Source organism: Oncorhynchus nerka, linkage group LG12 (genome assembly GCF_034236695.1).
Source record: "Oncorhynchus nerka isolate Pitt River linkage group LG12, Oner_Uvic_2.0, whole genome shotgun sequence".
In the NCBI taxonomy this organism is placed as follows: domain Eukaryota; kingdom Metazoa; phylum Chordata; class Actinopteri; order Salmoniformes; family Salmonidae; genus Oncorhynchus; species Oncorhynchus nerka.
Genome location: NC_088407.1, coordinates 19,837,608 through 19,861,985, shown reverse-complemented (window position 1 = coordinate 19,861,985; position 24,378 = coordinate 19,837,608). Strand labels below are relative to the sequence as shown.

At 42.8% G+C, this 24,378-nt stretch overlaps 1 protein-coding gene across 1 annotated transcript; it reads right to left on the bottom strand.

The window, feature by feature from the left end:
• Positions 1–17,348: 17,348 nt before the first annotated feature.
• On the bottom strand, positions 17,349–24,055 carry LOC135574278 (mucin-2-like; the record flags this gene model as incomplete). The annotated part of the gene is made up of 2 exons (XM_065025349.1): positions 17,349–18,061; positions 23,578–24,055. Coding segments are annotated over 2 exons (1,191 nt in total), but the record flags the coding sequence as incomplete, so codon positions are not given.
• Positions 24,056–24,378: the final 323 nt, after the last annotated feature.

Sequence of the window (24,378 nt, the reverse complement as noted above, 5' to 3'; positions counted from 1 at the left end):
CAGTATCAGCAGTAGTTGTTGTAAGGCAGTAGTTGTTGTAGGAGCAGTAGTTGACATAGTATCAGCAGTAGTTGTTGTAGGAGCAGTAGTTGTTAGGAGCAGTTGTTGTTGTGGACAGTAGTTGACATAGTATCAGCAGTAGTTGTTGTAGGAATTGAGTTGTTTTTAGGGCAGTAGTTGTTGTATCAGCAATGGTGTCGTAGTATCAGCAGGTTGTTGTAGAGGCAATGGTGTTGTAAGAGCAGTAGTTGTTGTAGGAGCAATGTTGTTGTATCAATAGTATAGTTTGTCAGCAGTAGTTGTTGTAGGAGCAGTAGTTGTCATAGTATCAGCAGTAGTTGTTGTAGGCAGCGTTGGTTGTTGTATGAGCAATTGACATATATCAGCAATAGTTGTTGTAAGAGCAGTGGTTGTTGTAGGATCAGCAATGGAGTTGTTGTATCAGCAGTAGTTGTTGTAGGAAACAGTAGTTGTCATAGTATCAGTAGTTGTTGTAGTGGTTGTTGTGGAGCAGGAGTTGTTGTATCAGCAATGTTGTTGTGCAGTAGTTGTTGTAGGAGCAGGGTTGTTGTATCAGCAGTAGTTGTTGTAGGAGCAGTAAATTGTAGGAGCAGGAGTTGACATAGTATCAGCAGTAGTTGTTGTAAGAGCAATGGTGTTGTAGTATCAGCAGTAGTTGTTGTAAGCAATGGTTGTTGTAGGAGCAGTAGTTGTTGTAGGAGCAGGAGTTGACGTAGTATCAGCAGTAGTTGTTGTAGGAACAGTAGTTGTTGTAGTATCAGCAATGGTGTTGTAGGAGCAGTGAATTGTTATCAGCAGTAGTTGTTGTAGGAGCAGTAGTTGTTGTAGGAGCAGTAGTTGTCGTAGTATCAGCAGTGTTGTTGTAGGAGCAATGTAGTTGTTGTAGGCAGTAGTAGTTGTTGTAGGAGCAGTAGTTGTTGTAGGAGCAGTGAGTTGTTAGTATCAGCAGTAGTTGTTGTAGGAGCAGGAGTTGTTGTAGGAGCAGTAGTTGTCGTAGTATCAGCAGTAGTTGTTGTAGGAGCAGTAGTTGTTGTAGGAGCAGTAGTTGTTGTAGGAGCAGTAGTTGTTGTAGGAGCAGTAGTTGACGTAGTATCAGCAGTAGTTGTTGTAGGAGCAGTAGTTGTTGTAGGAGCAGTAGTTGACATAGTATCAGCAGTAGTTGTTGTAGGAGCAGTAGTTGACATAGTATCAGCAATAGTTGTTGTAGTATCAGCAGTAGTTGTTGTAGGAGCAGGAGTTGTTGTAGGAGCAGTAGTGACGTAGTATCAGCAGTAGTTGTTGTAAGAGCAATGGTGTTGTTGTAGTTGAGCAGTAGTTGTTAGTATCAGCAATAGTTGTTGTAGGAGCAGTAGTTGTTGTAGGAGCAGTGTTGACATAGTATCAGCAGTAGTTATTGTAAGAGCAGGATTGTTGTAGTATCAGGAAGTTGTTGTAAGAGCAATGGTTGTTGTATGAGCAATGTTGACGTAAGTATCAACAGTAGTTGTTGTAGGAGCAGGAGTTGTTGTAGGAGCAGTAGTTGTTGTAGGATCAGCAGTAGTTGTTATCAGCAGTAGTTGTTGTAGGAGCAGTAGTTGTTGTAGGCAGTAGTCAGTTGTAAGAGCAATGGTGTATATAGTATCAGCAGTAGTTTGTTGCAAGAGCAATGGTGTTGTTGTATCAGCAGTAGTTGTTGTAGGAGCAATGGTTGTTGTAAGAGCAATGAGTTGTTGTAATATCAGCAGTAGTTGTTGTAAAACAGTAGTTGTTGTAGGAAACAGTAGTTGTCGTAGTATCAGCAGTAGTTGTTGTAGGAAACAGTAGTTGTTGTAGGAGCAATGTAGTTGTTGTAGTATCAGCAGTGAGTTGTTGTAGGAGCAGTAGTTGTTGTAGGAGCAGTGAGTTGACATAGTATCAGCAGTAGTTGTTGTAGGAGCAGCATAGTATCAGCAATGTTGTTGTAGGAGCAGTAGTTGTTGTAGGAGCAGTGGTTGACATAGTATCAGCAGTAGTTGTTGTAGGAGCAATGGTTGTATCAGCAATAGTTGTTGTAGGAGCAGTGAGTTGTTGTAGGAACAGTGGTTGTTGTAGGAGCAGGAGTTGTTGAGCAATGGTTGTTGTAGGAGCAGTAGTTGTTGTAGGAGCAGTAGTTGGTTGTATCAGCAGTAGTTGTTGTAGGAGCAGTAGTTGTTGTAGGAGCAGGAGTTGTTGTAGTATCAGCAGTAGTTGTTGGAGGAGCAGTAGTTGTTGTAGTATCAGCAGTAGTTGTTGTAGGAGCAGTAGTTGACATAGTATCAGCAGTAGTTGTTGTAGTATCAGTAGTTGTTGTAGGAGCAATGGTGTCATAGTATCAGCAGTAGTTGTTGTAGGAGCAGTAGTTGTTAGTATCAGCAGTGTAGTTGTTGTAGGAGCAGGAGTTGTTGTAGGAGCAATAGTTGTTGTAAGGCAGTGGTTGTCATAGTATCAGCAGTAGTTGTTGTAGGAGCAGGAGTTGTTGTAGCAGGTTGTTAGTATCAGCAGTAGTTGTTGTAGGAGCAGTGGTTGTTATAGTATCAATAGTTGTTGTAAGGAGCAGTAGTTGTTGTAGTATCAGCAGTGAGTTGTTGTGGAGCAGTAGTTGTTGTAAGAGCAATGAATTGTTGTATCAGCAATGGTGTTAAGGAGCAGTTGTTGTAAGAGCAGTAGTTGTTGACATAGTATCAGCAGTAGTTGTTGTAGGAGCAATGGTTGTTAGTATCAGCAGTAGTTGTTGTAAGGCAATGAGTTGACATTAGTTGTTGTAGGAAGGCAGTAGTTGTTTATCAGCAGGAGTTGTTGTATCAAGTAGTTGACATAGTATCAGCAGTAGTTGTTGTAGGAGCAGTAGTTGTTGTAGGAGCAGTAGTTGTTGTAGGAGCAGTAGTTGTTGTATATCAGCAGTAGTTGTTGTAGGAGCAGTAGTTGTTGTAAGAGCAATGGTTGTTAGTATCAGCAGTAGTTGTTGTAGGAGCAATGGTGTTGTAGGAGCAGTAGTTGACATAGTATCAGCAGTAGTTGTTGTAGGAGCAGGAGTTGTTAGTATCAGGCAGTAGTTGTTGTAGGAGGCAATAGGTGTATCAGCAGTGAGTTGTTGTAGGAGCAGTAGTTGTTGTAGGAGCAGTAGTTGTTGTAGGAGCAGTAGTTGTTATCAGCAGTAGTTGTTGTAGGAGCAGTAGTTGACATAGTATCAGCAGTAGTTGTTGTAGGAGCAGTAGTTGTTGTAAGGCAATGGTTGTTGTAGTATCAGCAGTAGTTGTTGTAGGAGCAATTGACGTAGTATCAGCAGTAGTTGTTGTAGGAGCAGTAGTTGTTGTAAGGCAATGGTTGTTGTAGGTTGTTGTTAGTTGTAGTATCAGCAGTAGTTGTTGTAGGAATGTAGTTGTTGTAGTATCAGTAGTTGTTGTAGGAGCAATGGTGTTGTAGGAGCAGTAGTTGTTGTATCAGCAGTGGTGTTGTAAGGCAATGTTGTTGTAGCAGGAGTTGGCAGCAGTAGTTGTTGTAGGAGCAATAGTTGTTGTAGTATCAGTAGTAGTTGTTGTAGGAGCAGTAGTTGTTGTAGTATCAGCAGTAGTTGTTGTAGGAGCAGTAGTTGTTGTATCAGCAGTAGTTGTTGTAGTATCAGCAGTGGTTGTTGTAGGAGCAGTAGTAGTTGTAGGAGCAGTAGTAGTTGTTGTAGGAGCAGGAGTTGTTGTAGGAGCAGTAGTTGTTGTAGCAGTAGTTGGCGTAGTATCAGCAGTAGTTGTTGTAGGAGCAGGAGTTGTTGTAGGAGCAGCAGTTGACGTAGTATCAGCAGTAGTTGTTGTAGGAGCAGTAGTTGTTGTAGGAGCAGTAGTTGTTGTAGGAGCAGTAGTTGTTGTAGGAGCAGTAGTTGTTGTAGTATCAGCAGTAGTTGTTGTAGGAGCAGTAGTTGTTGTAGGAGCAGTAGTTGACATAGTATCAGCAGTAGTTGTTGTAGGAGCAATGGTTGACATAGTATCAGCAAGTGGTTGTTGTAGGAGCAATAGTTGACATAGTATCAGCAGTAGTTGTTGTAGGAGCAGTAGTTGTTGTAGGAGCAGGAGTTGGTGTATCAGCAGTAGTTGTTGTAGTAGCAGTAGTTGTTGTAGGAGCAGTAGTTGTTGTAGGAGCAGTAGTTGACATAGTATCAGCAGTAGTTGTTGTAGGAGCAGTGGTTGACATAGTATCAGGAGTAGTTGTTGTAAGCAATGGTTGTTGTATCAGCAGTAGTTGTTGTAGGATCAGTAGTTGTTGTAGTATCAGCAGTGGTTGTTGTAAGCAGGAGTTGTTAGTATCAGCAGTAGTTGTTGTAGGAGCAGTAGTTGAATAGTATCAGCAGTAGTTGTTGTATCAGCAATGGTTGTTGTATCAGCAGTAGTTGTTGTAGGAGCAGTAGTTGTTGTGGAGCAGTATCAGGCAATGGTTGTTGTAAAAGCAATAGTTGTTGTAAAACAGTAGTTGTGTAGTATCAGCAGTAGTTGTTGTAGGAGCAGGAGTTGTTGTAGGAGCAGTAGTTGTTGTAGTATCAGCAGTAGTTGTTGTATCAGCAGTGAGTTGTTGTAGGAGCAGTAGTTGTTGTAAGAGCAAGGAGCAATGTAGTTGTTGTATCAGCAGTAGTTGTTGTAGGAGCAGTAGTTGTTGTAGGAGCAGTAGTTGAGTATCAGCAGTAGTTGTTGTAGTATCAGCAGTAGTTGTTGTATCAGCAGTGTAGTTGTTGTAGGAGCAGGAGTTGTTAGTATCAGCAGTAGTTGTTGTAGGAGCAGTGGTTGTTGTAGGAGCAATGTAGTTGTTTGTAGTATCAGCAGTAGTTGTTGTAGGAGCAGTAGTTGTTGTAGGAGCAGTAGTTAAATGTAGTATCAGCAGTAGTTGTTGTAGGAGCAGTAGTTGTTGTAAGAGCAGTGTTGTTAGTATCAGCAGTAGTTGTTGTAGGAGCAGTAGTTGTTGTAAGAGCAATGAGTTGTTGTAGTATCAGCAGTAGTTGTTGTAGGAGCAGGGTTGTTGTATCAGCAGTAGTTGTTGTAGGAGCAATAGTTGTTGTAGGAGCAGTGTATATGCAGTAGTTGTTGTAGGAGCAGTAGTTGTTGTAGGAGCAGTAGTTGTTGTGAAGCAGGAGTTGACCTAGTATCAGCAGTAGTTGTTGTAGGAGCAGTAGTTGACGTAGTATCAGCAGTAGTTGTTGTAGGGCAGTAGTTTAGTATCAGCAGTAGTTGTTGTAGGGCAATGGTTGTTGTAGGAGCAGTGGTTGTCGTAGTATCAGCAGTAGTTGTTGTAGGAGCAGTAGTTAGTTGTAGGAGCAATGTAGTTGTTGTAGGAGCAATGGTTTGTTGTAGAGCAGTAGTTGTTGTAGGAGCAGTAGTTGTTGTATCAGCAGTAGTTGTTGTAGGAGCAGGAGTTGTTGTAGGAGCAGTAGTTGTTAGTATCAGCAGTAGTTGTTGTAGGAGCAGTAGTTGTTGTAGGAGCAGTAGTTGTTGTAGTATCAGCAGTAGTTGTTGTAGGAGCAATAGTTGTAGTATCAGCAGTAGTTGTTGTAGGAGCAGTAGTTGTTGTAGGAGCAGGTTGACATAGTATCAGCAGTAGTTGTTGTAGGAGCAGTGAGTTGACATAGTATCAGCAATAGTTGTTGTAGGAGCAGTAGTTGACATAGTATCAGCAGTAGTTGTTGTAGGAGCAGTAGTTGTTGTAGGAGCAGGAGTTGTTGTAGTAGTATCAGCAGTAGTTGACATAGTATCAGCAGTAGTTGTTGTAAGGCAGTGGTTGTTGTATCAGCAGTGGTTGTTGTAGGAGCAGTAGTTGTTAGTATCAGCAGTAGTTGTTGTAGGAGCAGTAGTTGTTGTAGGAGCAGTGGTTGTTGTATCAGCAGTAGTTGTTGTAGGAGCAATAGTTGTTGTAGGAGCAGGAGTTGTTGTAGTAGTTGTTGTAGGCAGTAGTTGTTGTAGTATCAGCAGTAGTTGTTGTAGGAGCAGTAGTTGTTGTAGGAGCAGGAGTTGACGTAGTATCAGCAGTAGTTGTTGTAGGAGCAATAGTTGTTGTAAGCAGCAATGGTAGTTGTTGTAGGAGCAGTAGTTGTTAGTATCAGCAGTAGTTGTTGTAGGAGCAGTAGTTGTTGTAAGAGCAGTAGTTGACAGTAGTATCAGCAGTAGTTGTTGTAGTATCAGCAGTAGTTGTTGTAGTATCAGCAGTAGTTGTTGTAGGAGCAGTAGTTGACATAGTATCAGCAGTAGTTGTTGTAGGAGCAGTAGTTGTTGTATCAGCAATAGTTGTTGTATCAGCAGTGGTTGTTGTAGGAGCAGTAGTTGTTGTAGGAGCAATGGTGTTGTAAATATCAGCAATGGTTGTTGTAGGAGCAGTAGTTGTTGTAGGAGCAGTAGTTGACATAGTATCAGCAGTAGTTGTTGTAGAGCAGTAGTTGTTGTAGGAGCAGTAGTTGTTGTAGTATCAGCAGTAGTTGTTGTAGGAGCAGTAGTTGACGTAGTATCAACAGTAGTTGTTGTAGGAGCAGTAGTTGTTGTAGGAGCAGTAGTTGACGTAGTATCAGCAGTAGTTGTTGTAGGAGCAGTAGTTGTTGTAGGAGCAGTAGTTGTTGTATCAGCAGTGAGTTGTTGTAGGAGCAGTAGTTGTTGTACGTAGTTGTTGAGCAGTGGTTGTTGTAGGAGCAGTAGTTGTTGTAATGCAGATTGACATAGTATCAGCAGTAGTTGTTGTAGGAGCAGGAGTTGTTATAGGAGCAGTAGTTGTTGTAGGAGCAATGGTTGTTGTAAGGCAATGGTGTTGGCAATAGTATCAGCAGTGGTTTGTAGGAGCAGTAGTTGTTGTATCAGCAGTAGTTGTTGTAGAGCAGGAGTTGACGTAGTATCAACAGTAGTTGTTGTAGGAGCAGTGGTTGTTGTAGGCAATGGTGTTGTAGTATCAGCAATGGTTGTTGTAGGAGCAGTAGTTGTTGTAGGAGCAATGGTTGTTGTAGTATCAGCAGTAGTTGTTGTAGGAGCAGTAGTTGTTGTAAGAGCAATGGTGGTGTAGTATCAATTGTTGTAGGAGCAGTGGTTGTTGTAGGAGCAGGAGTTGTTGTAGGAGCAATAGTTGTTGTAGTATCAGCAGTAGTTGTTGTAGGAGCAGTAGTTGTTGTAGGAGCAATGGTTGGCGTAGTATCAGCAGTAGTTGTTGTAGGAGCAGTAGTTGTTGTAGGAGCAGCAGTAGTTGTTGTAGGAGCAGGAGTTGTTGTAGGAGCAGTAGTTGTTGTAGGAGCAGTAGTTGTTAGTATCAGCAGTAGTTGTTGTAGGAGCAGTAGTTGTTGTAGGAGCAGTAGTTGTTGTAGGAGCAGTGGTTGTTGTAGGCAGCAGTAGTTGTTGTAGTATCAGCAGTAGTTGTTGTAAGGCAGTAGTTGTTGTAGGAGCAGTAGTTGTTGTAGGAGCAGGAGTTGGCGTAGTATCAGCAGTAGTTGTTGTAGGAGCAGTAGTTGTTTGTAGGAGCAGTAGTTATTGTAGGAGCAGTAGTTGATATCAGCAGTAGTTGTTGTAGGAGCAGTAGTTGTTGTAGGAGCAGTAGTTGACGTAGTATCAGCAGTAGTTGTTGTAGGAGCAGTAGTTGTTGTAGGAGCAGTAGTTGTTGTAGGAGCAGGAGTTGTTGTAGGAGCAGTTTGTTGTAGGAGCAGTAGTTGTTGTATCAGCAGTAGTTGTTGTAGGAGCAGGAGTTGTTGTAGTATCAGCAGTAGTTGTTGTAGTATCAGCAATGGTTGTTGTAGGCAATGAGTTGGCGTAGTATCAGCAGTAGTTGTTGTAGGAGCAGTAGTTGTTGTAGGAGCAGGTTGTTGTATCAGCAGTAGTTGTTGTAGGAGCAGTAGTTGTTGTAGGAGCAGTAGTTGTTGTAGGAGCAGTAGTTGTTGTAGGATCAGCAGTAGTTGTTGTAGGAGCAGTAGTTGTTGTATCAGCAGTAGTTGTTGTAGGAGCAGTAGTTGTTGTAAGAGCAATAGTTGGTGTAGTATCAGCAGTGGTTGTTGTAGGAGCAATGGTGTTGTAGGAGCAGTGGTGTTGTATCAGCAATGGTTGTTGTAGGAGCAATGGTTGTTGTAGGAGCAGTAGTTGTTGTAGGAGCAGTAGTATCAGTATCAGTTAGTGTTGTAGGAGCAGTAGTTGTTGTAGTAGCAGTAGTAGTTGTTGTAGGAGCAGTGTTGTTGTAGGAGCAGTAGTTGTTGTAGTCAGTAATGGTAGTTGTTGTAGCAGTAGTTGTTGTAGTAGTTGTTGTAAGCAGTAGTTGTTGTAGGAGCAGTGGTTGTTGTAGTATCAGCAGTAGTTGTTGTAGGCAATGGTTGTTGTAGTATCAGCAGTAGTTGTTGTAGGAGCAGTAGTTGACGTAGTATCAGCAGTAGTTGTTGTAGGAGCAGTAGTTGTTGTAGGAGCAGTAGTTGTTGTAGTATCAGCAGTAGTTGTTGTAAGGAGCAGTAGTTGTTGTAGGAGCAGTAGTAGTTGTTGTAGGAGCAGGAGTTGTTGTAGGCAGTGTTGTTGTAGGAGCAGTAGTTGTTGTAGTATCAGCAGTAGTTGTTGTAGGAGCAGTAGTTGTTGTAGGAGCAGTAGTTGACATAGTATCAGCAGTAGTTGTTGTAGTTGAGGAAACAGTAGTTGTTGTATCAGCAGTAGTTGTTGTAGGAGCAGTAGTTGTTGTAGGAGCAGTAGTTGGAGCAGTAGTACATAGTATCAGCAGTAGTTGTTGTAGGAGGCAAGTTGACATTGTATCAGCAGTAGTTGTTGTAGGAGCAGTAGTTGACAATAGTATCAGCAGTAGTTGTTGTAGGAGCAATGTTGTTGTAAGGCAGTAGTTGTTGTAGTATCAGCAGTAGTTGTTGTTGTAGGAGCAGTAGTTGTTGTAGGAGCAGTAGTTGTTGTATCAGCAATTGTTGTATCAGGCAGTAGTTGTTGTAGGAGCAGTAGTTGTTGTAAGCAGCAGTTGTTGTAGTATCAGCAGTAGTTGTTGTAGGAGCAGTAGTTGTTGTAGGAGCAGGGTTGTTGTAGGAGCAGTAGTTGTTGTAGGAGCAGTGGTTGTTGTATCAGCAGTAGTTGTTGTAGGAGCAGTAGTTGTTGTAGGAGCAGTAGTTGACATAGTATCAGCAGTAGTTGTTGTAGGAGCAGTAGTTGACATAGTATCAGCAGTAGTTGTTGTAGGGCAATAGTTGACATAGTATCAGCAATGGTTGTTGTAGGAGCAGTAGTTGTTGTAGGAGCAGTAGTTGTTAGTATCAGCAGTAGTTGTTGTAGGAGCAGTAGTTGTTGTAGGAGCAGTAGTTGTTAGTATCAGCAGTTTGTTGTAGGAGCAGTAGTTGTTGTATCAGCAGTAGTTGTTAGTATCAGCAGTAGTTGTTGTAAGGCAGTGGTTGTTGTAGGAGCAGTAGTTGTTGTATCAGCAGTAGTTGTTGTAGGAGCAATGGTTGTTGTAGGAGCAGTAGTTGTTAGTATCAGCAGTAGTTGTTGTAGGAGCAGTAGTTGTTGTAGGAGCAGTGGTTGTTGTAGTATCAGCAGTAGTTGTTGTAGGAGCAGTAGTTGTTGTAGGAGCAGTGGTTGACATAGTATCAGCAGTAGTTGTTGTAGGAGCAGTAGTTGTTGTAGGAGCAGTAGTTGTTGTAGTATCAGCAGTAGTTGTTGTAGGAGCAGTAGTTGTTGTATCAGCAGTAGTTGTTGTAGGAGCAGTAGTTGTTGTAAGCAATGGTTGTTAGCAGTAGTTGTTGTAGGAGCAGTGAGTTGTTAGTATCAGCAATGGTTGTTGTAGGAGCAGTAGTTGACGTAGTATCAGCAGTAGTTGTTGTAGGAGCAGTAGTTGTTGTAGGAGCAGTGGTTGTTGTAGGAGCAGTAGTTGTTGTAGGAGCAATGTTGTTGTCAGCAGTAGTTGTTGTAGGAGCAGGAGTTGTTGTAGGAGCAGTAGTTGTTGTAGGAGCAATAGTTGTTGTAGGAGCAGTAGTTGTTGTAGGAGCAGTGTATTGTAGGAGCAGCAGTAGTTGTTGTAGCAGGAGTTGTTGTAGGAGCAGTAGTTGTTGTAGGAGCAGTAGTTGACATAGTATCAGCAGTGGTTGTTGTAGGAGCAGTAGTTGTTGTATCAGAGCAGTAGTTGTTGTAGGAGCAGTAGTTGTTGTAGGGCAATGGTTGTTAGGATCAGCAGTAGTTGTTGTAGGAGCAGTAGTTGTTGTAGGAGCAGTAGTTGTTGTAGGAGCAATGAGTTGACGTAGTATCAGCAATAGTTGTTGTAGGAGCAGTAGTTAGTATAAGCAGTGGTTGTTGTAGGAGCAGTAGTTGACGTAGTATCAGCAGTAGTTGTTGTAGGAGCAGTAGTTGTTGTAGGAGCAATAGTTGTTGTATCAGCAATGGTTGTTGTAAGAGCAGTAGTTGTTGTAGGAGCAGTAGTAGTTGTTGTAGGAGCAGTAGTTGTTGTAGGAGCAGTAGTTGTTGTAGGAGCAGTAGTTGACATAGTATCAGCAGTAGTTGTTGTAGGAGCAGTAGTTGTTGTAAGAGCAGTAGTTGCGTAGTATCAGCAATGGTGTTGTTGTAGGAGCAGTAGTTGTTGTAGGAGCAGTAGTTGTTGTAGGAGCAGGAGTTGTTGTAGTTGAGCAGTAGTTGACATAGTATCAGCAGTAGTTGTTGTAGGAGCAGTAGTTGTTGTAGGAGCAGTAGTTGTTGTATCAGCAGTAGTTGTTGTAGGAGCAGTAGTTGTTAGTATCAGCAGTAGTTGTTGTAGGAGCAGTAGTTGTTGTAGGAGCAATGGTTGTTGTAGGAGCAGTGAGTTGTTGTAGTATCAGCAAGTTGTTATCAGCAGTAGTTGTTGTAGGAGCAGTAGTTGTTGTAGGAGCAGGAGTTGTTGTAGGAGCAGTAGTTGTTGTAGGAGCAGTAGTTGACGTAGTATCAGCAGTAGTTGTTGTAGGAGCAGTAGTTGTTGTAGGAGCAGTAGTTGTTGTAGGAGCAAGTAGTTGTTAGTATCAGCAGTAGTTGTTGTAGGAGCAGTGTTGTTGTAGGAGCAGTAGTTGTTGTAGGAGCAGTAGTTGTCGTAGTATCAGCAGTAGTTGTTGTAGGAGCAGTAGTTGTTGTAGGAGCAAGTTGTTGTATCAGCAGTAGTTGTTGTAGGAGCAGTAGTTGTTGTATCAGCAGTAGTTGTTGTAGGAGCAGTAGTTGTTGTAGGAGCAGTAGTTGTTGTAGTATCAGCAGTAGTTGTTGTAGGAGCAGTAGTTGTTGTAGGAGCAGTGGTTGTTGTAGTATCAGCAGTAGTTGTTGTAGGAGCAGTAGTTGTTGTAGGAGCAGTAGTTGTTGTAGTATCAGCAGTAGTTGTTGTAGGAGCAGTAGTTGTTGTATCAGCAGTAGTTGTTGTAGGACAGTAGTTGTTGTAGGAGCAGTAGTTGTTGTCAGCAGTAGTTGTTGTAGGAGCAGTAGTTGTTGTAGGAGCAGTGGTTGTTGTAGGATCAGCAGTTGTTGTAATGGAGCAGTAGTTGTTGTAGGAGCAGTAGTAGTTGTAGGAGCAGTAGTAGTTGTTGTAGGAGCAGGAGTTGTTGTAGGAGCAGTAGTTGTTGTAGGAGCAGTAGTTGTTGTAGGACTAGTAGTTGTTGTAGGAGCAGTAGTTGTTGTAGGAGCAGTAGTTGTTGTAGGAGCAGTAGTTGTTGTAGGAGCAGTAGTTGACGTAGTATCAGCAGTAGTTGTTGTAGGAGCAGTAGTTGTTGTAGGAGCAGTAGTTGTTGTAGGAGCAGGAGTTGACCTAGTATCAGCAGTAGTTGTTGTAGGAGCAGTAGTTGACGTAGTATCAGCAGTAGTTGTTGTAGGAGCAGTAGTTGACGTAGTATCAGCAGTAGTTGTTGTAGGAGCAGTAGTTGTTGTAGGAGCAGTAGTTGTCGTAGTATCAGCAGTAGTTGTTGTAGGAGCAGTAGTAGTTGTAGGAGCAGTAGTAGTTGTTGTAGGAGCAGGAGTTGTTGTAGGAGCAGTAGTTGTTGTAGGAGCAGTAGTTGACGTAGTATCAGCAGTAGTTGTTGTAGGAGCAGGAGTTGTTGTAGGAGCAGTAGTTGACGTAGTATCAGCAGTAGTTGTTGTAGGAGCAGTAGTTGTTGTAGGAGCAGTGTTGTAGGAGCAGTAGTTGTTGTAGGAGCAGTAGTTGTCGTAGTATCAGCAGTAGTTGTTGTAGGAGCAGTAGTTGTTGTAGGAGCAGTAGTTGACATAGTATCAGCAGTAGTTGTTGTAGGAGCAGTAGTTGACATAGTATCAGCAGTAGTTGTTGTAGGAGCAGTGTTGTTGTTGTATCAGCAGTAGTTGTTGTAGTTTGTTGTAGGAGCAGGAGTTGTTGTAGTATCAGCTGTAGTTGTTGGAGCATCAGCAGTAGTTGTTGTAGGAGCAGTTGTTGTTGTAGGAGCAGTAGTTGTTGTAGGAGCAAGTTGTTGTAAGCAGTGGTTGACGTTGTATCAGCAGTAGTTGTTGTAGGAGCAGGAGTTGTTGTAGGAGCAGTAGTTGTTGTAGGAGCAGTAGTTGACGTAGTATCAGCAGTAGTTGTTGTAGGAGCAGTAGTTGTTGTAGGAGTAGTTGTTGTAAGCAATGGTTGTAGTATCAGCAGTAGTTGTTGTAGGAGCAGTAGTTGTTGTAGGAGCAGTAGTTGTTGTAGGAGCAGTAGTTGTTGTAGGAGCAGTAGTTGTCGTAGTATCAGCAGTAGTTGTTGTAGGAGCAGTAGTAGTTGTAGGAGCAGTAGTTGTCGTAGTATCAGCAGTAGTTGTTGTAGGAGCAGTAGTTGTTGTAGGAGCAGTAGTTGACATAGTATCAGCAGTAGTTGTTGTAGGAGCAGTAGTTGTTGTAGGAGCAGTAGTTGACATAGTATCAGCAGTAGTTGTTGTAGGAGCAGGAGTTGACGTAGTATCAGCAGTAGTTGTTGTAGGAGCAGTAGTTGTTGTAGGAGCAGTAGTTGACGTAGTATCAGCAGTAGTTGTTGTAGGAGCAGTAGTTGTAGGAGCAGTAGTTGTTGTAGGACTAGTAGTTGTTGTAGGAGCAGTAGTTGTTGTAGGAGCAGTAGTTGTTGTAGGAGCAGTAGTTGTTGTAGGAGCAGTAGTTGACGTAGTATCAGCAGTAGTTGTTGTAGGAGCAGTAGTTGTTGTAGGAGCAGTAGTTGACATAGTATCAGCAGTAGTTGTTGTAGGAGCAGTAGTTGTTGTAGGAGCAGTAGTTGTTGTAGTATCAGCAGTAGTTGTTGTAGGAGCAGTAGTTGTTGTAGGAGCAGTAGTTGTTGTAGGATCAGCAGTAGTTGTTGTAGGAGCAGTAGTTGTTGTAGTTGTAGTTATAGTATCAGCAGTAGTTGTTGTAGGAGCAGTAGTTGTTGTAGGAGCAGTAGTTGTTGTAGGAGCAGTAGTTGTTGTAGGAGCAGTAGTTGTTGTAGGAGCAGTAGTTGTTGTAGGAGCAGTGGTTGTTAGTATCAGCAGTAGTTGTTGTAGGAGCAGTAGTTGTTGTAGGAGCAGTAGTGGTTGTTGTAGGAGCAGGAGTATTGTAGGAGCAGTAGTTGTTGTAGGAGCAGTAGTTGTTGTAGGAGCAGTAGTTGTTGTAGTATCAGCAGTAGTTGTTGTAGGAGCAGTAGTTGTTGTAGGAGCAGTAGTTGTTGTAGGAGCAGTAGTTGTTGTAGGAGCAGTAGTAGTTGTAGGAGCAGTAGTTGTTGTTGTATCAGCAGTAGTTGTTGTAGGAGCAGTAGTTGTTGTAGGAGCAGTAGTTGACGTAGTATCAGCAGTAGTTGTTGTAGGAGCAGTAGTTGTTGTAGGAGCAGTAGTTGTTGTAGGAGCAGTAGTTGTTGTAGGAGCAGTAGTTGACGTAGTATCAGCAGTAGTTGTTGTAGGAGCAGTAGTTGTTGTAGGAGCAGTGGTTGACAGGAGTAGTATCAGCAGTAGTTGTTGTAGGAGCAGTTGTTGTAGTATCAGCAGTAGTTGTTGTAGGAGCAGTAGTTGACGTAGTATCAGCAGTAGTTGTTGTAGGAGCAGTAGTTGTTGTTGTTGTAGGAGCAGTAGTTGTTAGTATCAGCAGTAGTTGTTGTAGGAGCAGTAGTTAGTTGTAGGAGCAGTAGTTTGTTGTAGGAGCAGTAGTTGTTGTAGGCAATGGTTGTTGTAGGAGCAATGTTGTCGTAGTATCAGCAGTAGTTGTTGTAGGAAGGAGTTGTTGTAGGAGCAGTAGTTGTTAGTATCAGCAGTAGTTGTTGTAGGAGCAATGAGTTGTTGTAGGAGCAGTAGTTGTTGTAGGAGCAGTAGTTGTTGTAGGAGCAGTAGTTGTTGTAGTATCAGCAGTAGTTGTTGTAGGAGCAGTAGTTGTTGTAGGAGCAGTAGTTGTTGTAGTATCAGCAAGTGTTGTAGTTGTTGTATCAGCAGTAGTTGTTGTAGGAGCAGTAGTTGTTAGTATCAGCAGTAGTTGTTGTAGGAGCAGTAGTTGTTGTAGGAGCAGGGTTGTTAGTATCAGCAGTTGACATTATCAGCAGTAGTTGTTGTATCAGCAGTAGTTGTTGTAGGAGCAGTAGTTGTTGTAGGAGCAGTAGTTGTTGTAGGAGCAGTAGTTGTTGTAGGATCAGCAGTAGTTGTTGTAGGAGCAGTAGTTGTTGTAGGAGCAGTAGTTGTTGTAGGAAGTAGTTGACGTAGTATCAGTAGTTGTTGTAGGAGCAGTAGTTGTTGTATCAGCAGTAGTTGTTGTAGGAGCAGTAGTTGTTGTAGTATCAGCAGTAGTTGTTGTAGGAGCAGTAGTTGTTGTAGTATCAGCAGTAGTTGTTGTAGGAGCAGTAGTTGTTGTAGGAGCAGTAGTTGACGTAGTATCAGCAGTAGTTGTTGTAGGAGCAGTAGTTGTTGTAGGAGCAGTAGTTGTTGTAGTATCAGCAGTAGTTGTTGTAGGAGCAGTAGTTGTTGTAGGAGCAGTAGTTGTCGTAGTATCAGCAGTAGTTGTTGTAGGAGCAGTAGTTGTTGTAGGAGCAATGTAGTTGACATAGTATCAGCAATAGTTGTTGTAGGAGCAGTAGTTGTAGTATCAGCAGTAGTTGTTGTAGGAGCAGTAGTTGTTGTAGGAGCAGTAGTTGATGTAGTATCAGCAGTAGTTGTTGTAGGAGCAGTAGTTGTTGTAGGAGCAGTAGTTGTTGTAGGAGCAGTAGTTGTTGTAGGAGCAGTAGTTGTTGTAGGAGCAGTAGTTGTTGTAGGAGCAGTAGTTGTTGTAGGAGCAGTAGTTGTTGTAGGAGCAGTAGTTGTTGTAGGCAATGGTTGTTGTATCAGCAGTAGTTGTTGTAGGAGCAGTAGTTGTTGTAGGAGCAGGAGTTGTTGTAGGAGCAGGAGTTGTTGTAGGAGCAGTAGTTGTTTGTTAGTATCAGCAGGAGTTGTTGTAGGAGCAATAGTTGTTGTAGGAGCAGTAGTTGTTGTAGGAGCAGTAGTTGTTGTAGGCAGCAGTAGTTGTTGTAGTATCAGCAGTAGTTGTTGTAGGAGCAGTAGTTGTTGTAGGAGCAGTAGTTGTTGTAGGAGCAGTAGTTGTTAGTATCAGCAGTAGTTGTTGTAGGAGCAGTAGTTGACATAGTATCAGCAGTAGTTGTTGTAGGAGCAGTAGTTGACGTAGTATCAGCAGTAGTTGTTGTAGGAGCAGTAGTTGTTGTAGGAGCAGTAGTTGTCGTAGTATCAGCAGTAGTTGTTGTAGGAGCAGTAGTAGTTGTAGGAGCAGTAGTAGTTGTTGTAGGAGCAGGAGTTGTTGTAGGAGCAGTAGTTGTTGTAGGAGCAGTAGTTGTTGTAGGACTAGTAGTTGTTGTAGGAGCAGGGTTGTTGTAGGAGCAGTAGTTGTTGTATCAGCAGTAGTTGTTGTAGGAGCAGTAGTTGTTGTAGGAGCAGTAGTTGTTGTAGGAGCAGTAGTTGTTGTAGGAGCAGTAGTTGACGTAGTATCAGCAGTAGTTGTTTAGGAGCAGTAGTTGTTGTAGGAGCAGTAGTTGCCATAGTATCAGCAGTAGTTGTTGTAGGAGCAGTAGTTGACATAGTATCAGCAGTAGTTGTTGTAGGAGCAGTAGTTGACATAGTATCAGCAGTAGTTGTTGTAGGAGCAGTAGTTGTTTTAGGAGCAGGAGTTGACGTAGTATCAGCAGTAGTTGACATAGTATCAGCAGTAGTTGTTGTAGGAGCAGTAGTTGTTGTAGGAGCAGCAGTAGTTGTTGTAGGAGCAGTAGTTGTTGTAGGAGCAGTAGTTGTTGTAGTATCAGCAGTAGTTGTTGTAGGAGCAGGAGTTGTTGTAGGAGCAGTAGTTGTTGTAGGAGCAGTAGTTGTTGTAGTATCAGCAGTAGTTGTTGTAGGAGCAGTAGTTGTTGTAGGAGCAGTAGTTGTTGTAGGAGCAGTGTAGTTGTTGTAGGAGCAGGAGTTGTTGTAGGAGCAGTAGTTGTTGTAGGAGCAATGGTTGTTAGTATTGTAGGATCAGCAGTAGTTGTTGTAGGAGCAGTGGTTGTTGTAGGAGCAGTAGTTGTTGTAGGAGCAGTAGTTGTTGTAGGAGCAGTAGTTGACGTAGTATCAGCAGTAGTTGTTGTAGGAGCAGTAGTTGTTGTAGGAGCAGTAGTTGTTGTAGGAGCAGGAGTTGTTGTAGTATCAGCAGTAGTTGTTGTAGGAGCAGTAGTTGTTGTAGTATCAGCAGTAGTTGTTGTAGGAGCAGTAGTTGGCGTAGTATCAGCAGTAGTTGTTGTAGGAGCAGTAGTTGTTGTAGAGATCAGCAGTAGTTATTGTAGTATCAGCAGTAGTTGTTGTAGGAGCAGTAGTAGTTGTAGTATCAGTAGTAGTAGTTGTTGTAGGAGCAGGAGTTGTTGTAGGTTTGTTGTATGAGCAGTAGTTGGCGTAGTATCAGCAGTAGTTGTTGTAGGAGCAGGAGTTGTTGTAGGAGCAGTAGTTGTTGTAGTATCAGCAGTAGTTGTTGTAGGAGCAGTAGTAGTTGTTGTAGGAGCAGTAGTTGTTGTAGGAGCAGTAGTTGTTGTAGGAGCAGTAGTTGTTGCGTAGTATCAGCAGTAGTTGTTGTAGGAGCAGTAGTTGTTGTAGGAGCAGTAGTTGACATAGTATCAGCAGTAGTTGTTGTAGGAGCAGTAGTTGACATAGTATCAGCAGTAGTTGTTGTAGGAGCAGTAGTTGACATAGTATCAGCAGTAGTTGTTGTAGGAGCAGTAGTTGTTGTAGGAGCAGGAGTTGTCGTAGTATCAGCAGTAGTTGTTGTATCAGCAGTAGTTGTTGTAGGAGCAGTAGTTGTTGTAGGAGCAGGAGTTGTTGTAGGAGCAGTAGTTGTTGTAGGAGCAGTAGTTGACGTAGTATCAGCAGTAGTTGTTGTAGGAGCAGGAGTTGTTGTAGGAGCAGTAGTTGTTGTAGGAGCAGTAGTTGACGTAGTATCAGCAGTAGTTGTTGTAGGAGCAGTAGTTGTTGTAGGAGCAGTAGTTGTTGTAGGAGCAGTAGTTGTCGTAGTATCAGCAGTAGTTGTTGTAGGAGCAGTAGTTGTTGTAGGAGCAGTAGTTGTTGTAGGAGCAGTAGTTGTCGTAGTATCAGCAGTAGTTGTTGTAGGAGCAGTAGTTGTTGTAGGAGCAGTAGTTGTCGTAGTATCAGCAGTAGTTGTTGTAGGAGCAGTAGTTGTTGTAGGAGCAGTAGTTGACATAGTATCAGCAGTAGTTGTTGTAGGAGCAGGAGTTGACGTAGTATCAGCAGTAGTTGTTGTAGGAGCAGTAGTTGTTGTAGGAGCAGTAGTTGACGTAGTATCAGCAGTAGTTGTTGTAGGAGCAGTAGTTGTTGTAGGAGCAGTAGTTGTTGTAGGACTAGTAGTTGTTGTAGGAGCAGTAGTTGTTGTAGGAACAGTAGTTGTTGTAGGAGCAGTAGTTGTTGTAGGAGCAGTAGTTGACGTAGTATCAGCAGTAGTTGTTGTAGGAACAGTAGTTGTTGTAGGAGCAGTAGTTGACGTAGTATCAGCAGTAGTTGTTGTAGGAGCAGTAGTTGTTGTAGGAGCAGTAGTTGACGTAGTATCAGCAGTAGTTGTTGTAGGAGCAGTAGTTGTTGTAGGAGCAGTAGTTGTCGTAGTATCAGCAGTAGTTGTTGTAGGAGCAGGTTGTTGTAGGAGCAGTGTTGTTGTAGTATCAGCAGTAGTTGTTGTAGGAGCAGTAGTTGTTGTAGGAGCAGGAGTTGTTGTAGGAGCAGTAGTTGTTGTAGGAGCAGTAGTTGTTGTAGGAGCAGTAGTTGTTGTAGGAGCAGTAGTTGTTGTAGTATCAGCAGTAGTTGTTGTAGGAGCAGTAGTAGTTGTAGGAGCAGTAGTAGTTGTTGTAGGAGCAGGAGTTGTTGTAGGAGCAGTAGTTGTTGTAGGAGCAGTAGTTGACGTAGTATCAGCAGGAGTTGTTGTAGGAGCAGTAGTTGTTGTAGGAGCAGTAGTTGTTGTAGGAGCAGTAGTTGTTGTAGGAGCAGGAGTTGACGTAGTATCAGCAGTAGTTGTTGTAGGAGCAGTAGTAGTTGTAGGAGCAGTAGTAGTTGTTGTAGGAGCAGGAGTTGTTGTAGGAGCAGTAGTTGTTGTAGGAGCAGTAGTTGTCGTAATATCAGCAGTAGTTGTTGTAGGAGCAGTAGTTGTTGTAGGAGCAGTAGTTGTTGTAGGAGCAGTAGTTGTTGTAGGAGCAGGAGTTGACGTAGTATCAGCAGTAGTTGTTGTAGGAGCAGTAGTTGACGTAGTATAAGCAGTAGTTGTTGTAGGAGCAGTAGTTGACGTAGTATCAGCAGTAGTTGTTGTAGGAGCAGTAGTTGTTGTAGGAGCAGTAGTTGACGTAGTATCAGCAGTAGTTGTTGTAGGAGCAGTAGTAGTTGTAGGAGCAGTAGTAGTTGTTGTAGGAGCAGGAGTTGTTGTAGGAGCAGTAGTTGTTGTAGGAGCAGTAGTTGACGTAGTATCAGCAGTAGTTGTTGTAGGAGCAGGAGTTGTTGTAGGAGCAGTAGTTGACGTAGTATCAGCAGTAGTTGTTGTAGGAGCAGTAGTTGTTGTAGGAGCAGTAGTTGTTGTAGGAGCAGTAGTTGTTGTAGGAGCAGTAGTTGACGTAGTATCAGCAGTAGTTGTTGTAGGAGCAGTAGTTGTTGTAGGAGCAGTAGTTGACATAGTATCAGCAGTAGTTGTTGTAGGAGCAGTAGTTGACATAGTATCAGCAGTAGTTGTTGTAGGAGCAGTAGTTGACATAGTATCAGCAGTAGTTGTTGTAGGAGCAGTAGTTGTTGTAGGAGCAGGAGTTGTTAGTATCAGCAGTAGTTGACATGTATCAGCAGTAGTTGTTGTTGTAGGAGCAGTAGTTGACGTAGTATCAGCAGTAGTTGTTGTAGGAGCAGTAGTTGACGTAGTATCAGCAGTAGTTGTTGTAGGAGCAGTAGTTGTTGTAGGAGCAGTAGTTGTCGTAGTATCAGCAGTAGTTGTTGTAGGAGCAGTAGTAGTTGTTGTAGGAGCAGGAGTTGTTGTAGGAGCAGTAGTTGTTGTAGGAGCAGTAGTTGACGTAGTATCAGCAGTAGTTGTTGTAGGAGCAGGAGTTGTTGTAGGAGCAGTAGTTGACGTAGTATCAGCAGTAGTTGTTGTAGGAGCAGTAGTTGTTGTAGGAGCAGTAGTTGTTGTAGGAGCAGTAGTTGTTGTAGGAGCAGTAGTTGTCGTAGTATCAGCAGTAGTTGTTGTAGGAGCAGTGGTTGTTGTAGGTGGTTGACATAGTATCAGCAGTAGTTGTTGTAGGAGCAGTAGTTGTTGTAGGAGCAGTAGTTGTTGTAGGAGCAGTAGTTGACGTAGTATCAGCAGTAGTTGTTGTAGGAGCAGTAGTTGTTGTAGGAGCAGTAGTTGCCATAGTATCAGCAGTAGTTGTTGTAGGAGCAGTAGTTGACATAGTATCAGCAGTAGTTGTTGTAGGAGCAGTAGTTGACATAGTATCAGCAGTAGTTGTTGTAGGAGCAGTAGTTGTTTTAGGAGCAGGAGTTGACGTAGTATCAGCTGTAGTTGACATAGTATCAGCAGTAGTTGTTGTAGGAGCAGTTGTTGTTGTAGGAGCAGGAGTTGTTGTAGGAGGAGTAGTTGTTGTAGGAGCAGTAGTTGACGTAGTATCAGCAGTAGTTGTTGTAGGAGCAGGAGTTGTTGTAGGAGCAGTAGTTGTTGTAGGAGCAGTAGTTGACGTAGTATCAGCAGTAGTTGTTGTAGGAGCAGTAGTTGTTGTAGGAGCAGTAGTTGTTGTAGGAGCAGTAGTTGTCGTAGTATCAGCAGTAGTTGTTGTAGGAGCAGTAGTTGTTGTAGGAGCAGTAGTTGTTGTAGGAGCAGTAGTTGTTGTAGGAGCAGTAGTTGACGTAGTATCAGCAGTAGTTGTTGTAGGAGCAGTAGTTGTTGTAGGAGCAGTAGTTGTCGTAGTATCAGCAGTAGTTGTTGTAGGAGCAGTAGTAGTTGTAGGAGCAGTAGTTGTCGTAGTATCAGCAGTAGTTGTTGTAGGAGCAGTAGTTGTTGTAGGAGCAGTAGTTGACATAGTATCAGCAGTAGTTGTTGTAGGAGCAGGAGTTGACGTAGTATCAGCAGTAGTTGTTGTAGGAGCAGTAGTTGTTGTAGGAGCAGTAGTTGACGTAGTATCAGCAGTAGTTGTTGTAGGAGCAGTAGTTGTTGTAGGAGCAGTAGTTGTTGTAGGACTAGTAGTTGTTGTAGGAGCAGTAGTTGTTGTAGGAACAGTAGTTGTTGTAGGAGCAGTAGTTGTTGTAGGAGCAGTAGTTGTTGTAGGATCAGTAGTTGTTGTAGGAGCAGTAGTTGTTGTAGGAGCAATAGTTGTAGTATCAGCAGTAGTTGTTGTAGGAGCAATAGTTGTTGTAAGAGCAGTAGTTGTTGTAGTATCAGCAGTAGTTGTTGTAGGGCAGTAGTTGTTGTAAGCAGTAGTTGTTGTAGTATCAGCAGTAGTTGTTGTAGGAGCAGTAGTTGTTGTAGGAGCAGTAGTTGACGTAGTATCAGCAGTAGTTGTTGTAGGAGCAGTAGTTGTTGTAGGAGCAGTAGTTGTTGTAGGAGCAGTAGTTGTTGTAGGAGCAGTAGTTGTTGTAGGAGCAGTAGTTGTTGTAGGAGCAGTAGTTGTTAGTATCAGCAGTAGTTGTTGTAGGAGCAGTAGTTGTTGTAGGAGCAGTAGTAGTTGTTGTATCAGAGCAGGAGTTGTTGTAGGAGCAGTAGTTGTTGTAGGAGCAGTAGTTGACGTAGTATCAGCAGTAGTTGTTGTAGGAGCAGTAGTTGTTGTAGGAGCAGTAGTTGTTGTAGGAGCAGTAGTTGTTGTAGGAGCAGGAGTTGACGTAGTATCAGCAGTAGTTGTTGTAGGAGCAGTAGTTGTTGTAGGAGCAGTAGTTGTTGTAGGAGCAGGAGTTGTTGTAGGTAGCAGTAGTTGTTGTAGGAGCAGTAGTTGTTGTAATATCAGCAGTAGTTGTTGTAGGAGCAGTAGTTGTTGTAGGAGCAGTAGTTGTTGTAGGAGCAGTAGTTGTTGTAGGAGCAGTAGTTGACGTAGTATCAGCAGTAGTTGTTGTAGGAGCAGGAGTTGTTGTAGGAGCAGTAGTTGTTGTAGTATCAGCAGTAGTTGTTGTAGGAGCAGTAGTTGTTGTAGGAGCAGTAGTTGTTGTAGTATCAGCAGTAGTTGTTGTAGGAGCAGTAGTTGGCGTAGTATCAGCAGTAGTTGTTGTAGGAGCAGTAGTTGTTGTAGGAGCAGTAGTTGACATAGTATCAGCAGTAGTTGTTGTAGGAGCAGTAGTTGTTAGTATCAGCAGTAGTTGTTGTAGGAGCAGTAGTTGTTAGTATCAGCAGTAGTTGTTGTAGAGCAGTAGTTGTTTAGGAGCAGGAGTTGACGTAGTATCAGCAGTAGTTGTTGTAGGAGCAGTGTTGTTGTAGGCAGTGGTTGACGTAGTATCAGTAGTTGTTGTAGGAGCAGTAGTTGTGTGTAGTATCAGCAGTAGTTGTTGTAGTTGAGCAGTAGTATTGTTGTAGGAGCAGGAGTTGTTGTAGGAGCAGTAGTTGTTGTAAGAGCAGTTGTTGACGTAGTATCAGCAGTAGTTGTTGTAGGAGCAGTGGTTGTTGTAGGAGCAGTAGTTGTTGTAGTATCAGCAGTAGTTGTTGTAGGAGCAGTGAGTTGTTGTAGGAGCAGTAGTTGTTGTAGGAGCAGTAGTTGTTGTAGGAGCAGTAGTTGTATAGTATCAGCAGTAGTTGTTGTAGGAGCAGTAGTTGTTGTAGGAGCAGTAGTTGACATAGTATCAGCAGTAGTTGTTGTAGGAGCAGTAGTTGACATAGTATCAGCAGTTTGTTGTAGGAGCAGTAGTTGACATAGTATCAGCAGTAGTTGTTGTAGGAGCAATGGTTGTTGTAGTATCAGCAGTAGTTGTTGTAGGAGCAGTAGTTGTTGTAGGAGCAGTAGTTGTTGTAGGACTAGTAGTTGTTGTAGGAGCAGTAGTTGTTGTAGGAGCAGTAGTTGTTGTATCAGCAATAGTTGTTGTAGGAAGTGGTTGTTGTAGGAGCAGAATTGTTGTATGAGCAGTAGTTGTTGTAGGAGCAGTAGTTGTTGTAGGAGCAGTAGTAGTTGTTGTATCAGCAGTAGTTGTTGTAGGAGCAGTAGTTGTTGTAGGGCAGTAGTTGACGTAGTATCAGCAGTAGTTGTTGTAGGAGCAGTAGTTGTTGTAGGAGCAGTAGTTGTTGTAGGCAGTGGTTGTTGTAGGAGCAGTAGTTGTTGTAGGATCAGCAGTAGTTGTTGTAGGATCAGTGTTGTTGTTGTAGGAGCAGTAGTTGTTGTAGGAGCAGGAGTTGTTGTAGTATCAGCAGTAGTTGTTGTAGGAGCAGTAGTTGTTGTAGTATAAGCAGTAGTTGTTGTAGGAGCAGTAGTTGATTGTAGTATCAGCAGTAGTTGTTGTAGGAGCAGTAGTTGTTGTAGGAGCAGTAGTAGTTGTTGTAGGAGCAGGAGTTGTTGTAGGAGCAGTAGTTGTTGTAGGAGCAGTAGTTGACGTAGTATCAGCAGTAGTTGTTGTAGGAGCAGTAGTTGTTGTAGGAGTTGTTGTATCAGCAGTAGTTGTTGTAGGAGCAGTAGTTGTTGTAGGAGCAGTAGTTGTTGTAGGAGCAGTAGTTGTTGTAGGAGCAGGAGTTGTTAGTATCAGCAGTAGTTGTTGTAGGAGCAGTAGTTGTTGTAGGAGCAGTAGTTGTTGTCAGGAGCAGTAGTTGTTGTAGGAGCAGTAGTTGTTGTAGGAGCAGTAGTTGGCGTTGTATCAGCAGTAGTTGTTGTAGGAGCAGTAGTTGTTGTAGGAGCAGTAGTTGACATAGTATCAGCAGTAGTTGTTGTAGGAGCAGTGAGTTGTTGTAGTATCAGCAGTAGTTGTTGTAGGAGCAGTAGTTATCAGCAGTAGTTGTTGTAGGAGCAGTAGTTGTTGTAGGAGCAGGAGTTGTTAGTATCAGCAGTAGTTGTTAGTATCAGCAGTAGTTGTTGTAGGAGCAGTAGTTGTTGTAGGAGCAGGAGTTGTTGTAGGAGCAGTAGTTGTTGTAGGAGCAGTGGTTGTAGTATCAGCAGTAGTTGTTGTAGGAGCAGGAGTTGTTGTAGGAGCAGTAGTTGTTGTAGGCAGTAGTTGTCACGTAGTATCAGCAGTAGTTGTTGTAGGAGCAGTAGTTGTTGTAGGAGCAGTAGTTGTTGTAGGAGCAGTAGTTGTTGTAGGAGCAGTAGTTGTTGTATCAGCAATAGTTGTTGTAGGAGCAGTAGTTGTAGTATCAGCAGGAGTTGTTGTAGGAGCAGTAGTTGTTGTAGGAGCAGTAGTTGTTGTAGGAGCAGTAGTTGTTGTAGGAGCAGTAGTTGTTGTATCAGCAGTAGTTGTTGTAGGAGCAGTAGTTGTTGTAGGAGCAGTAGTTGTTGTAGGAGCAGGAGTTGACGTAGTATCAGCAGTAGTTGTTGTAGGAGCAGTAGTTGACGTAGTATCAGCAGTAGTTGTTGTAGGAGCAGTAGTTGACGTAGTATCAGCAGTAGTTGTTGTAGGAGCAGTAGTTGTTGTAGGAGCAGTAGTTGTCGTAGTATCAGCAGTAGTTGTTGTAGGAGCAGTAGTAGTTGTAGGAGCAGTAGTAGTTGTTGTAGGAGCAGGAGTTGTTGTAGGAGCAGTAGTTGTTGTATGAGCAGTAGTTGACGTAGTATCAGCAGTAGTTGTTGTAGGAGCAGGAGTTGTTGTAGGAGCAGTAGTTGACGTAGTATCAGCAGTAGTTGTTGTAGGAGCAGTAGTTGTTGTAGGAGCAGTAGTTGTTGTAGGAGCAGTAGTTGTTGTAGGAGCAGTAGTTGACGTAGTATCAGCAGTAGTTGTTGTAGGAGCAGTAGTTGTTGTAGGAGCAGTAGTTGACATAGTATCAGCAGTAGTTGTTGTAGGAGCAGTAGTTGACATAGTATCAGCAGTAGTTGTTG